General features: G+C 46.0%; 4 protein-coding genes across 4 annotated transcripts, besides 4 other annotated features; 1 reads left to right on the top strand and 3 right to left on the bottom strand.

Moving 5' to 3' along the window:
• Window positions 1-282: 282 nt before the first annotated feature.
• Window positions 283-306: a microsatellite.
• Window positions 283-315: a microsatellite.
• Window positions 316-3317: 3002 nt separating this feature from the next.
• Window positions 3318-4181, bottom strand: ACLA_007270 (putative glutamine-serine rich protein MS8; the record flags this gene model as incomplete). The annotated part of the gene is made up of 3 exons (XM_001273393.1): window positions 3318-3423; window positions 3478-3908; window positions 4014-4181. The coding sequence occupies 3 exons, from the start codon at window positions 4179-4181 to the stop codon at window positions 3318-3320; spliced, it is 705 nt and encodes a 234-aa protein (XP_001273394.1).
• Window positions 4182-4855: 674 nt separating this feature from the next.
• Window positions 4856-4891: a microsatellite.
• A 2811-nt stretch (window positions 4892-7702) lies between these two features.
• Window positions 7703-7727: a microsatellite.
• Window positions 7728-7806: 79 nt separating this feature from the next.
• ACLA_007280 (uncharacterized protein) lies at window positions 7807-8776 on the top strand (the record flags this gene model as incomplete). Its single annotated transcript, XM_001273394.1, has 3 exons — window positions 7807-8035; window positions 8097-8322; window positions 8386-8776. The coding sequence occupies 3 exons, from the start codon at window positions 7807-7809 to the stop codon at window positions 8774-8776; spliced, it is 846 nt and encodes a 281-aa protein (XP_001273395.1).
• A 136-nt stretch (window positions 8777-8912) lies between these two features.
• ACLA_007290 (uncharacterized protein) lies at window positions 8913-9263 on the bottom strand (the record flags this gene model as incomplete). Its single annotated transcript, XM_001273395.1, has 2 exons — window positions 8913-9025; window positions 9083-9263. The coding sequence occupies 2 exons, from the start codon at window positions 9261-9263 to the stop codon at window positions 8913-8915; spliced, it is 294 nt and encodes a 97-aa protein (XP_001273396.1).
• A 1739-nt stretch (window positions 9264-11002) lies between these two features.
• ACLA_007300 (uncharacterized protein) lies at window positions 11003-12966 on the bottom strand (the record flags this gene model as incomplete). The annotated part of the gene is made up of 6 exons (XM_001273396.1): window positions 11003-11053; window positions 11125-11286; window positions 11424-11494; window positions 11553-11590; window positions 11659-11855; window positions 12181-12966. The coding sequence occupies 6 exons, from the start codon at window positions 12964-12966 to the stop codon at window positions 11003-11005; spliced, it is 1305 nt and encodes a 434-aa protein (XP_001273397.1).
• Window positions 12967-13112: the final 146 nt, after the last annotated feature.

A 13112-nucleotide genomic window follows, 5' to 3' on the forward strand; every position in this document is an offset into this window, starting at 1 on the left:
AGAACGTGCAAAAAGCGTTCTATTAGGGTATCTCAATCAAAGAGGTGGCGGGCCACGAGAAATGCGTCTTGCGAGAGTAAGACGACGCAAAACACGCTCTAGAAAGGCCGAGATAAAATCTATGCTTTTGTCTATACAGAAGACAAAAAGGAAATGAGAAGTAAAGAGAGGACCAGACCTCTTGTGAAGAAGAAAGGATGAGAGGGAGGATAGGAGGGGAGAAAGGAAGAGAGGGGGAAGAGGAGGATGGGGAGGGATGATATTTATCGGTTTGTGGCCTCGTTTTTTTTTTTTTTTTTTTTTTTTTCTCTTTTTGCCGCCCAACCCTCCAACACAGCAAGGAAAAAAAATTTAGCAAAGATAAAAAAATTTTCATCGTTTGTCCCGCGCTAGTGCCGAGTCCGGACTAGTGACGATGGCTGTCGAAGCAACCAACCCGATAGGGTCCGTGTCTGGTTTGGGCGAATCCAGTGGCTGCTGATTGGCCAGCACCCCTCCATGATGGCAACTGGCAAGGTTGAATGTTCATGGAATGGGCGATAAAATGGACTTTTACTTTTTCCTCTCTGGGGTTCTTACGCTGGTTCTCTGGCCAAATTCGTCGAACAACCCGTGTTTCTGTTGTTCAGTTGATACGCTAGATACTTTACCACTGATCCGATGGAAAGACCTTCGTTGAGATTCTGTGTTATACCCCAAGAAAATTTCGATATCTTTTCGGTACTCTATCAGGAGGAGCGATAAGATTGGACTGAAACTTGGCCTTCGGAGGCGACTTTGAATAATGAAACAGAAAATGGAGGATGTTCCAACCAATCACAGCTTGATGACTGAGAAAACCGCCCGTTGCCCTTTCAACCTCTGTTGAGTTACATTGAGCTCACAAGGCTGATGGCAGCGACTATTCCCCGGGACTGACACAATCAACCATGGAGTACGGATAGTCAAATGTGTTTTCAACATCACTGATACAACGCCTAGTATTCGTTTGCGAAGAGAATATGGTCTTCGATGTAGCCTACGTACCCACCTACTAACAGTGTAACTGCAACAAGATTGTTAAAGGTCACCGTGTACCCCTCGATAATCACCAGCGCTTGACGGGCTAAAGTTCTAGTCCCTGACATGCAAGAGTACTAATTACTCTAAATTCTAGTTTCTACATAGATAGTCCGCTGCAGTCCACTAGTCTCCGTGGAAGTGTTGGGGGGGGCTGCAGATGCTTGCTGGTGCTATTTCAGTCGCCACAAAGACCCTTCTATCCGACTCAGTGGCGCAGCGGGTTCTGACTTCAGGCTCGGCCTTGGGAATCTAAAGCATGTGGAAATCTACCAGGGGGAGGTCAACAAACAATCAAGATTATTTTTAGTGTTAGGGACTCTTGATTCATCGATATTGTGTTGCCGACCAGGCCTATACTTCGACAATATGATGATGGTACAGTATGATACTTGAGGAGTGAATTTATTATGCTCCTGTCGAAGATAGAGAAGGAAGCTATTTGGACTATCTAGGAGCAATAAGTACTAGGTCGACGATTTCATCCGTCTTCTAGTACTGTGTCTGCCTGATTAACTTATTATTACCGACTATTGCCTGGGCTGAATATCCATGGCGTAAAAGATAGCCAAAAAATTCAGATGAGCAGAAATTGATTGTTTCTCCCTGAATGTAGGCACAAAGTCAATTTACACCCGAGATTACAAGCGAAGAGTGCTCCGTATAAGGAGAGAAAAACAAGAAGTACCTGTTCAAGGATACTCCGGGGTTCAAGCGCCATTCCTCTGTAGCTTACTTGTTCAATCACCGCCGGCTGAAACGATGGCTTACAGGAGGCATGGATGAGCATCACCGCCATTTTTCTGGCTGGAAGACGAACCAATATTAATCTCACCGCTCAATCTGGCACATAGGAACAATTTATCAGGCTGGTTGTGAGTACATATAGGTTGGTTTACGTGGTCTTTTGTCTTGTTCAGGACGCACAGTCGTATTGCAAATAACTCATATTCATCGCTGACACTAGCAAATGAAATCTTTCCAATATCAACTCATCATTGCTATACTTATGAGCGATTTTTCTTCTAATTTGGTTCTTTTTTTTTTGGTCTCGAGGACGAGAGTCGAGCATGCTTTCGTTATCGCTAATCTGTATTCTCCATATTCCCATCCTTGACCCTGCCTTATCCCCCGCGAAATACTCGGTGGGTCAAAAACCTTAAACCTCACATTGTTCTTTGCAATCGATTGCAGTAGTCTATCAATCAATCAATGTTATTTTCAAAATCTTTTAACAGGGGGTAATCTCGTCTCCGTCATCATCTTTTCCTGGTTGAATTTTTCAGAAAACTTTCTTTTTTTCTCCTTTTCCCGTTCTCGCCGGATTCCGCCCTTGCATTTCAGGCAGACGGAGTTGTCCGCTCTCTTTTCCGAAGTTAACCTTTTTATTGCGTTTTGGTATTTGGGTCAAATTCCGGATATATCGCATATTCTTCGGCATCGAAATTTTGTCATTTGTCGATTCTATCAGATAGTTGTTAGGCCTTGGTGTACAAGAAATAGACTGTCTACACCACCCATGTCACTTTAGTGTCCTGCTTATCGCCACTACTCCCATCACATTCTTACGTCTGTGTTCAGTAACCCTACACCCCCAAACCCCAGATACACCTCTTAAGTTCAAAACTACTCTTGAATCATCGACGATAGGTGTTCACGCCCACATTAGATTGTTGTAGTTGTCAGCCTAGTCTCCGCCAGTTCACTAGAATTTTACCACAAATTCGCCACCTGTCTTGGTTCTATTGGAGCGTCGAGACTAACCTTCTAGAACCTTTCTCGATTTACTGCCAACAAAGCCATTGACGTCGCTCGTCTAGATCGTTGATAGGATGGCCATCTATCGTTCCACCAGAGTGCGCCTGTAGTTGCCAATGCGGGACCGATTCGGTCCCGTCCAGATCCCAGTGTGGCGATGCTGGGAGTTTCCCAACTTTGTTTTGATGTCATCACTCCAGGCGACAGGGGAAGCTGTGGTGCAATTCTTCGAAGTTGAATCAAAGCATTAGGGCGGAATATGCGCTTGCTATGGATAGTCTTACAGTAGTTTCTAGGACTGTCCAAGGGTAAGAATGCAGCAAGTGTCGTGGATACTAAGAAAAATGGCCAGCTTGGATTTTTCTATACTCATGGAGCGCAACAGGGTATCTGAGTATCATTGTGACTGTCATGACTACATGTGTAGCTAAAGATAGCAGAAGAAAAAAGAAAAGAAAAGAGAGAAGTGCGTGAGAGTGCCCCTGATATGACTCAGTCAACTAATTGCTAGAAGAGCTGGAGCTGGAGCTAGAGGAGCTAGAACTCGAGCCACGCTTGTGGTGCTTGTGGTGCTTCTTTTTCTTCTCCTTCTTGTGCTTCTTGTGCCTGTTAAGATGGCTCATCAGCATCTATCGAACCCTTCCAGAGCACTCGACTTACATCTTAGTGGCCATATTCATCCCCGCGGCGCCTACCAGTGCGCCTCCCGCTGTGCTAAGCAATCCTCCGCCGAATTTCCGACCTAGTATTCCGCCGGCGGCGCCTCCGATAAGAGTCGAACCTAAGCCTCTTTCGCCCTCTTGTCCCGCAGGAACGGGCGTGCCCATCGATTGATGAGATTGTTCCGGCTGACCACCGTAGTATGACGCACTTGCGCCTTGCTGAGAATGTTGCTGGTCCTGTGGAGGATACGGCGAGTGGCCACGGTCGTGTGGTGGGTAGTTCATGGGGCCGCCATGTCCATAGCCTTGATCACCTGGGTATCCGCCCTGTGGATGCTGCGCGCCATACGAAGGCGCGTAGCCTTGTTGGCCATATGATGGAGGAGGACCGGAATAATGGGAGGGTTGGTGTTGAGGATCATAAGAGGGCTGTTGCGACGAGAAACATTAGCCCCGAAAGTCAAGATCTTCATTGTTCCTGATGCGAAACGTCCAAGAAAACAATCGCTCCCACGCAACAAGAATAGTGCTTACCGCAGGTGGATAATAACCTTGTTGCTGAGGCTGTCCATACTGGCCTTGTGCGGGAGGATGATTGTAGTTTTGATGGCTGTCATAATATCCGCCGCTTGGCTGACCAGGCCCGTGCTGCGGGGCTCCCCCGTACTGGTTATATTGGTGGTTGTTATAAGGGTCAGACATCGTGTATTTCACTCGATACAGAAAGGTGTGAAATTCTGGGTATCTAAAAAAAAGAGAGTAACAGAAATGGAGGAGCGGGAAATATGTTCAGTTATATTAGTTATCTTCGCAAAGTTGGTGAGGTAGGCTGAGCTGTCTGACAACAGTGGAAATTGGAAGGCGCCGCCACGGCTCAGCGCAGAAGATCGTTGGGAATCAGTAGGAGGGGCAGTGCACAGCTAAGCCATCACCGTTGATTACAAGCCTTACAGCAACGACGGCTGAATTTATCCAATATCATAGAGTATAAATTTGCTGGCTATTAAAAGTCTCGGTGACTATTCACGAGGTTACTAGGGGCTAACTGCGAGCAGCTGAGGCTGAACACCCACTCCCCCCTAAGCGCAGGACAACAGGACCCTGGCTGCCTTTCAGGTCATCGCCGCCAAATTGGACTCCGTAATGAGGACAGCGTCTCTGAAGAACACGAAGGCAGGAGTATATAGAGACTCAGACATATAGAAAGGAAAACATGTTTTTAGTAACACTATTACTACCATCATTATCAAGAATAAATATCTAGTTCCCATCTTCCTCTTCTCTAGCAGTTACTCACAGGCTTGCTTTGTCTGTCCTATTTGATCTAAGTGAGTGAATAGATTGAAGAGAGAAACCATTTCCTATTGTACTGTCCATTGTCTATCTGTCTATCTTGTCTATCTTGTCTATCTTAAAAAGAATTTTGAAATAGTCCTAAGAAAGGTTATAGTTCAACATGTATCTGGACTTCAAGAAGAAGGCGGTCATACTCCGTTGTAATCATGGACTTGAATGTTGGGCTAATTCAAAGATATATGTATGGCATCTACTAGTACTAAGTATCGAATGTGATGTATTCACCACTCAGTTGAAAAGGAGCCTAAGAATCACTTCCTAGCTGGTGGTGATTTTTATGGTTGTGGACGAGATGAGACATACATTCTCTTCGCCCCCCATTAATCTCAAATGACTGCTTTGGTACGCTCTCTTCCTTCATTACACAAGCTCTAGTTGTCAGCTAACCCAATCATTAGGGTCGCGGTCTCATTGTCAATGCTGAGCGATCAAATTTTTGATTTCAAGCATGAACGTGAGAAAGCAATATCATTTGAACCGATCACTTCGCTGTATGGAGTAATTAACCTGGGACAAAGGCATCGCCTGCTCAGCTATGGGGCGCCCCATCTTCTCGGCCTGGTATCAAAAATGAGTGTAGATCTACGAGAGAGTAGTACCATGGCAGTATCATAGAGAGATGCCTACATTGCTTTAGGATTTCCAATTCGATTTGCTCTTCGCGTCTAACGCGCTCCCCGGGCATCCCATCTAATTTCGAGCTTATTGCAATTCTCGTGGCAACTTTTTGAAGCGCTGGAGCGGACAGACTGGGGCCTTGAAAAGCCGGAGGATAATTGTGTTGTCATGCCCAGCTTACAGCGCTGGGATTTGGAAGGCACTGAGGCTGGACTACCTCTCCTAATGCTCCATTGGAGCCACTGATTGGAAGGGCCTACGCCCTGAGACCCGGAAATGTCAGACATGTCTGAATTTTGAAGATTGGAGGAAATAGAATGGGTCAGCAGATTGGACCAAATGAATGACAATAATCTACAACATGGCCATAAGTATACAATGCCTTAGACCCATGATGGATTGTGGAAACTACGTTGCAAGTTATACCTGCTGGCGGGGCAAGGACCCCAATGTTCCTTTGTATTTGTTCATCAACTCGCTAATTGATGTATCAGGCTCAAATAAGTATCTATATGACAATGCATTCTACATTTCGGGTGTCGCAGCTCTGGATCAGGATTATTAATTAATCTACGTCGGGTCCGCCAAGTCTAGACAAACATTGCATCCCCAACATTCGGCATTGATAAGGACGAGCATCCACTTTTTCGGCTACTCTAAGGCTAGTGCCATGCTTAAATCTAACGTCACCCCATCTCCATCCCATGTTGCAACAATCAGTTGTTAGTGCATATCAAGGTGGACTGCTGCCAGTTTACTCTTACCGAATGTTTACTTTAGCAAAAAAGCTCATTAAATGTATTTTGCGAACTCCACAACGTGAGCTCATTGTTTTGAGCCTTCCATCGGTTTTCCGACGCTCCAAACACGATCAATTGACGTTATCTTGTGTCAGATTAATAGAACGCACGAAGTGCAGTGTATCAGCTTCGATGGGTATGATCTCCTCCTTTTAGCTAACCCCTCTTCTTTTCTATGGTCTGGACTTGTGTTACTGCTTTTGTACCCAGCTCCACTACTCCCTTCTTTCCTCGAATTTACTAGCAGGGTTGTAGCTGCTAGATAGCTTTAAGCCTGATACGTGGGCACACAGGCCTCCCAGGCCTTGTAGACAATAATCATCCGCAACAACGACCTCACTCTCTATCTATCTTAGTATTGACTAAGCCGGTCTCGACCTGCTCTAGCCCCACTATCTAGTAAGAGGATCAGCTGTAACTGTGGTGAATTTGGAGTTGAGTGAATAAACCTGCGTTTCATAGGCTGTAGATGAAAGTGGTAGTGTTACATGAGCATACTGTTCCTGGCGATTTGAATGTATGTGAATCTATAAGTTAATGGAGAAAGTGTATGAACTGGGTAGAAGATTTCACTCACACCCAGCCTTTTAGATATAAAGGGAAGGAGCACCCGCCACATCTGGACTGACTCTTCTAGTTTCTTTCTAATCTTTTATTTGGTTCTCATACATGTCTGGCATGCTTCCTCTTCTCCATCTTCTTCCTATTTGTCTCTCATCTTCCAAGCATATATCTTTCTATATTCTCTGGCCCTGTGTCACCGATTTAGATCACAATTTTGAAGGCAAGGACTAGGTACGTGATATACCTTATCTTGAAGGCCTTACAGAACTCATGCTGACTAATTCTACTCTACAGAAGTAGTTCCATATTGGAGGGGCCTCCTTTCTGTGTGTTTGTTCAACAGTTTTCCTGCTCTCTGAGTCCTAAGTGTGAGGGGACATGGGCTGATGATGATCTCGCAAAGGATAAAAGGTCTATTTTTGATCTTGCTGAAGGTATCTTTACATCTCCCAGGAGAGCCTATAGAGCTTATCAAGTGTTGCTTGAAATTTTACCTGTTTTTTATATCCCCGATCTTTCTTTTCTTTTACTATGCCTCATTTCCGCATGCCAATTCCGGGATATGTATTCTTCTCTGACAGTTACCGACTCCCTTCTAGGAGACTCAGTAGGACCTCTAAGATTACCTCTTCTTTTATTATGATAATATTTAGTATATTATTTTTATAGCTACTATATATAGAAAGGCTTAATATATATCTATGTTAATATAAAGTAGTATATATACTTTTTATAGTGTGGGTATAATGGATAGTATTAATAGTAAAAATATATTATAGTAGCTTTATATAAAAAGTCTGCCATACCGCTCTTCCACCTTAATATCTGATATCGCCAATTTAGTGGTCAACGGTCAACCCCCATGTTTCCTCTTTCTCCAATCTTCTTTTCATTCCACTTTTCATTCCACTCCATTTGAACCTTGAATTTTTCTCTTGGAAAGATAGACTGAAAAGACAAAACATCAAAGGAAACAATCCTCCGTCGCAATGTCTTTTTATCCCCCCGGCTGGGACTACGAGCGCGTGATGAACTGCGCCGATGATGACTTCGACACTATTACCGAGGGACAACATACTACCCTATTAAATGGTCTTAAGGAAGCAGGTCTTTATCAGGCTTTTGCAGATAAAGTACAGCAAAGGGTCATGGAAGACCTAGAGGCTGAAAGACTAGATGAAGAAGCCACCAAAACAGAGGAGCAGAATCTAGCCTATCGTGAGATATGCCTGGGCTCCCTATGTAGACACTCTCAAAAATGTCTTTAAATTCTAACCAGATGACTGGTCGGATTGGGGTTTTGTGATATTTCGGGCTACTCCCTATGGACCTGAGCATGATGCGCAGTGGGCAGAATTTCGCCGGCGCTGGGACCAGATCATCAAAGATGATTATGCAGATCAGCAAGGGTTTCGTCCCAAGTCGGATCGGGCGATTGAACTGCTGCGGTTTTATTGGATGGAAGATACTTCATTGGCAGGGGCGTCCCCGGTTGAGGTTTCTCGGTATGACCCGTCCTTTTTCATTTCTTTCTCTTTTTCTCTGACGGGATGCAGTTATTATTAAAGGCGCTTCGATGAGATGTGGAAGGACCTTTCCCTCGGCCTCGCCACCACAGCCTGTCTCATGGTAACTCGTGCGGCTCTAGAGTCATTCCTCAACTCACCACTTCCCTCATCAGCGCCCCTAAGGGATCGGAAGCAGATTCCATATGTAGTTGCTGTCTCCAAGTTTGCTCACTATCGACGCTCTGAGCCATCTTATAACGACGCTACTTCCAGCCATCATTTCAAAGGATACTTTAATGTCGCAGCTGAGAGCTTGTTAGGAAAGTTCTACCCCATGGTCGCTCTGGACATAATGGACCTGCCTAGACTGACAGTTGGCATGCGACATGACAAGGATATCTGGTGCGATACATATCGTGGAGGCATAAACCACTATGAGGAAGAGTCCTGATGATTATGAGTCCTTCTGTCTTTCATTTTTCAGTCACTTTTTCCTGTAACTATAGCTGGGGTGGATATACATGGCAAAAAGTGCTCTTTAGCGGTTTATTAACCAATATCAAAACCAGTGCCACGCGTCCTGCTGTTTACGCCAGCATCCCTGTCTTATCATAGCTGATGTACGTGGCCACGTTGTGGATAAAATCAGCAATTGCATCCTGGTTCTCTTTGATGACTACAGCAGTATAGAGTTTTTTCACTACACCGTAATAAGCCATGTCAGGAATGCCATAACTGGGGAAAGGGACATACTTACTGGCTGTGCTAGCCCATGTTTTCTGTGCTATGGCCACTAGTGCTTTGAATTGACTCAGGGCAGTCGACACTTGCAAGTCCAGATCGGCGCTTATGAGGTCCTTGAAAGCCCCCAGGGGTTCATAGCTAGCCTGTGCATTCGGGTGCTTTGCGAACAGTTTCCTGATATTGTCTGTTAGCATTTTGCAGGAGGAAAGTTTAAAGAAAACAGGAACTTGGTACCAGAAGGCAATCAGCGCCGTATATGCGGAGTTATAAGATTAGACAGTTTGGCTGAACTTCATATAAGAAAAGGCGCTTTTACCAACCTCTAATCAGCCAGTCTCCCTCTCTTCTTAATTTAAAACAAGTAAAGAGACCTACGTAATCACATCAGCCAGAAAAGCGGTCTGCTCAAGAGAACCATATGAACTGAACTCTTTCAGGTCCTTAAAGGCTTTGATTGCAGTGATCTGCTCGTCGCACAAGTAAGAGTGGGTAAAAATGGACTGTAGGATTGAGGGAAAATAGTCCATACCAAAGCCTTGATTTGGTTGATATCTCTATCGCTCACTTACAGATTATCATAGTTGGCTGGAGCCTCGGCATGTCCAAGGACTCTAAACGCTTTTTCGACTGGACTGCTGCTCCATGAGGGTTGCAAACGAAGCGACGCTGATTGCACCACATATGGCTGGCTTGGCGATGGTGACCCATCCTTTGTTTGCCAGCTTGGTGATTGTCCGGTAACCACTATAGGTTTGTGAGTATGTATTAAATTGCGGTGCGCCGGAAGCGCAGCACCTAAGAACAGCATCCTTATCAAATGTCCGTTTACTAAAGAGATGAAGATCGCGGATGGCCAGGGATCGGTTTCCCGCTTCTTCGACATCCCCCGGATTGAAGTGGGCTTCCCAATTGTACTCGGGCTGGAGCCCTCCGCCGCCGTTTGCAATGATACGTTAGGTTTTATGTTCTTTCATCCACAGTTCAATGTCTTCCGGCGTAACAATAGTACGAGTAGGTTCCTGGCTGACAGCTCGTACCATCGCTAGAGGGTAAAAAGACAGCAATCAGCATTGTTCCCTCAGTCGAAAGGACATGATACTCCCTTACGTGGCAATGGGAACCTGGCCGGCAGGACATTCACCATGACAGTCCCATCCGAGGATGGGGGCCGTCACGCCGTGAAGCAAGCCCCCTGCAATCCATGACTCGGCCCATCCAGTCCGACTGTAGTCGGTACCTTGATGCTAAGCGCAGTTCTTATCCGCTCATGGGCCATGTTTTTTGCAACAGTAGGACCTCCACCCACCGCCATAAAGACACGGCTGTTCACCGCCCTAACCATACTTGGAGATAGTCTGCTTGATGGAATAGTCGCTGCTACAGTCTGTCGAGGTGAAGGATAGACCGGGACTGAGAAGAAGACCTGCGGTCGTGCAGAAAGGGGCCGAGCCCGACCATTCTAAAGGTTGAATAGGAATTAGCGTCGAGCACTTATAGTAGTCACGTCTAATAGATTGGACGTGGATAGGTAACATACCGCACTGATCAATAGTATTGTCCGAGTTAGTACGCGTACAGCACAGCGACTTGTGGCCTGTCCAACAGGAATGCCCTGTCGCAGAGGTACTTGTTGTGATCTTGACTTCATTAGCAGAGCAATGCCCAGTGGAGGTCGTGCCGCAAAAGAGAGTACTTCCCTTCTATGTGCAGCTTGGAGCACTCCCGGTTGGGCAACAGTAGTACCTGCTCTTGCCTTTATCGCAGGCATTGAAGATACCAGCATAGCCGCTGACCTTGCCCCCAGTGCCAGTCGCGGGTTGAAATCCCGAAGGACATCCAGCGTCACAATCGCCCCAGACACATTGTCCGATAGGTTTCTTAGGGTAGTTAAATAGAGCGACCTTGACGAAGTTGCGGCGTTCCGAAGTCCCTGCTAAGGCTTGAATGCAGTATTTAAAGCGTCATCCGTTGAGGAGGCCCAGACCTAATACAACTTAGTTGAGTACTATGCGCACGAAACACAATGACCTGTAGAGAGTAGGGGTCAGAGCCTACCATGACGCCTCCTAGGCATTTCTGATTTGCGTAGTCCATCTTTGCTTTCAAGGTATTGTCATTGTTGTATGACACCCACTGATTGTTGCACCAAGTCACAATGGTTATAGCGGCATCCTTGTCTCCGATAACAGTGGCTCCGTTGGCCACAATATCCTGGATCTCTGAATACATGAGAGTACCTGCAGAGGCCAACATGGCCCGGGATTGCCGCCGACGGCAAAGGGGCATCCAGCTTTATTGCAACTCGGGTCGGCCAAGGTGAAGCTACGACTGTAAAAGCCTATCCCGATGACTACCTTGCTGAGGTTGATATTGTTTCTCCTGAGGAGATCCAGGGTTTGCTCAATTTCCGTCAAGTTGGTGTGCGCTAGAGAGGAAAGAGTTAGAGATATTTCGTGTAGGTTTGCAATGTTGGGGAAAGCTACCATTGATAACACTGCCGATGTAAGGGTCCGTGGAGTCCCTGCGAGAAAGTGTCAGCGCTATCAGTCTTCTATATCAGATTCCGAGCAGCGGGGTTGCCAATCGTACCAAGTACCATGCAAATCATAGGTCATGACATTGAACCAGTATGGCAATGACAGAGTAATAGTCAGACCATACTTGTGCCCATCTGACCCCAGTGCGTCTTTAAGCTTCTTGAGGAAAGATACATAGTTGGTAAAATCCGCTGGCTTTCCTGAACGCTCGGTGGCAATGGGGAATATGGACCAGCCTCCGATCGAGATCTATGAGTTTAGTGACAAGGGTTCTTGGCGATGCCCTGCCTCTGGAGTAGATCTGAAGTAGATCCACTTACCCAGGTCTCTAGTCCAGGGTTATACGTCTTGCGTTATCAATTCTATCTCGCACAAGGTTCATATAAGGTGTACAATACCCCTAACAGTAGAAGAGATAAAATCAAAATAAATAATAAGTAAATACTATATATATCACCCCTGATATATAATATATACCTACTTCAATCAATATTAAAGTAACTATTATATAACTACTAAATAGCTTCTTATAGGCAGATAAGTTCTGCTACCACCAGACTTAGGCAACTCTCACCCTACCATATTTATCTGTGTACGGGGTCTCCCCTTTAGTCACCCAAATTCCGGTGCTAGGTGATGTGACACAATCGAAACCGTTGTTATGCTGCCATACATCCTCCATCTCCTCCCGAAACTTGTTCTTGGGTTTCTTATCCCGAATTCGCAATTTCTCGAAGTAAACATATGCCGCATAAAAGACGCGGCTGGTGTTGCCTGCATTGGGCCCGCGCTTGGATAGAAACTCATTGAGCATATTGCCGCTGAGAGTTCTATCCATCCCAGGATACGCAGCCTTAGAGATATCGCGCAGGAACTGGGCCTTGGTAATGTTAGGTTTACGAAGATGGGCCGAGATCTTCCTCCGGACGACATCACAAGTATCCCACACGGAGACTTGCTGATCTTCTTCTCCGTCCAGATGGACGCCAGAGACATCGTATTTTTCCGCGGCCTCCTTCTGCGATGCCTTGGTGACCCTCTTCTTCCTGGGCGGTTTGATGCCCCGCAGCTCGCGTTTCTTGAAAAAGCGCGCCGCGTTGATGTACGTCGCAGACCCGGCGCCTTTGTCGCGCCCGCTCTGGCCCATGAAGTCTAGGTAGGAGCGCGAGGTCACGCCAATTGCATTTTGGAATTCGCCAATCTTCATTTCTTTGCATTCGATAAATGTGCGGATACGGCGGCGGACTTGGTCACAGTTCCAGTCGATGTGGTTGAGGCGGTCATCGTCGCTATCGATCTCGGGAAGGACGTTTTCAGTATTGGAGGGGTCGAGGTCTGTGGATTTTCTTTTCAGGGACATTTTGTTGATGTACTTGTTCTTTCTAAGATCGATTGGTAAGAGTGTACGCAAGATTATTGCTGTGGTGAAGGACGCGTCAAAAAAGTTCAGGGGAAGTAAATAGACTATCCAAATAGTATCCGAGCCCACTGGGCTTAGCGATCTAA

Source organism: Aspergillus clavatus, genomic scaffold (assembly GCF_000002715.2).
Source record: "Aspergillus clavatus NRRL 1 1099423829797 genomic scaffold, whole genome shotgun sequence".
NCBI classification, from domain to species: Eukaryota; Fungi; Ascomycota; class Eurotiomycetes; order Eurotiales; family Aspergillaceae; genus Aspergillus; species Aspergillus clavatus.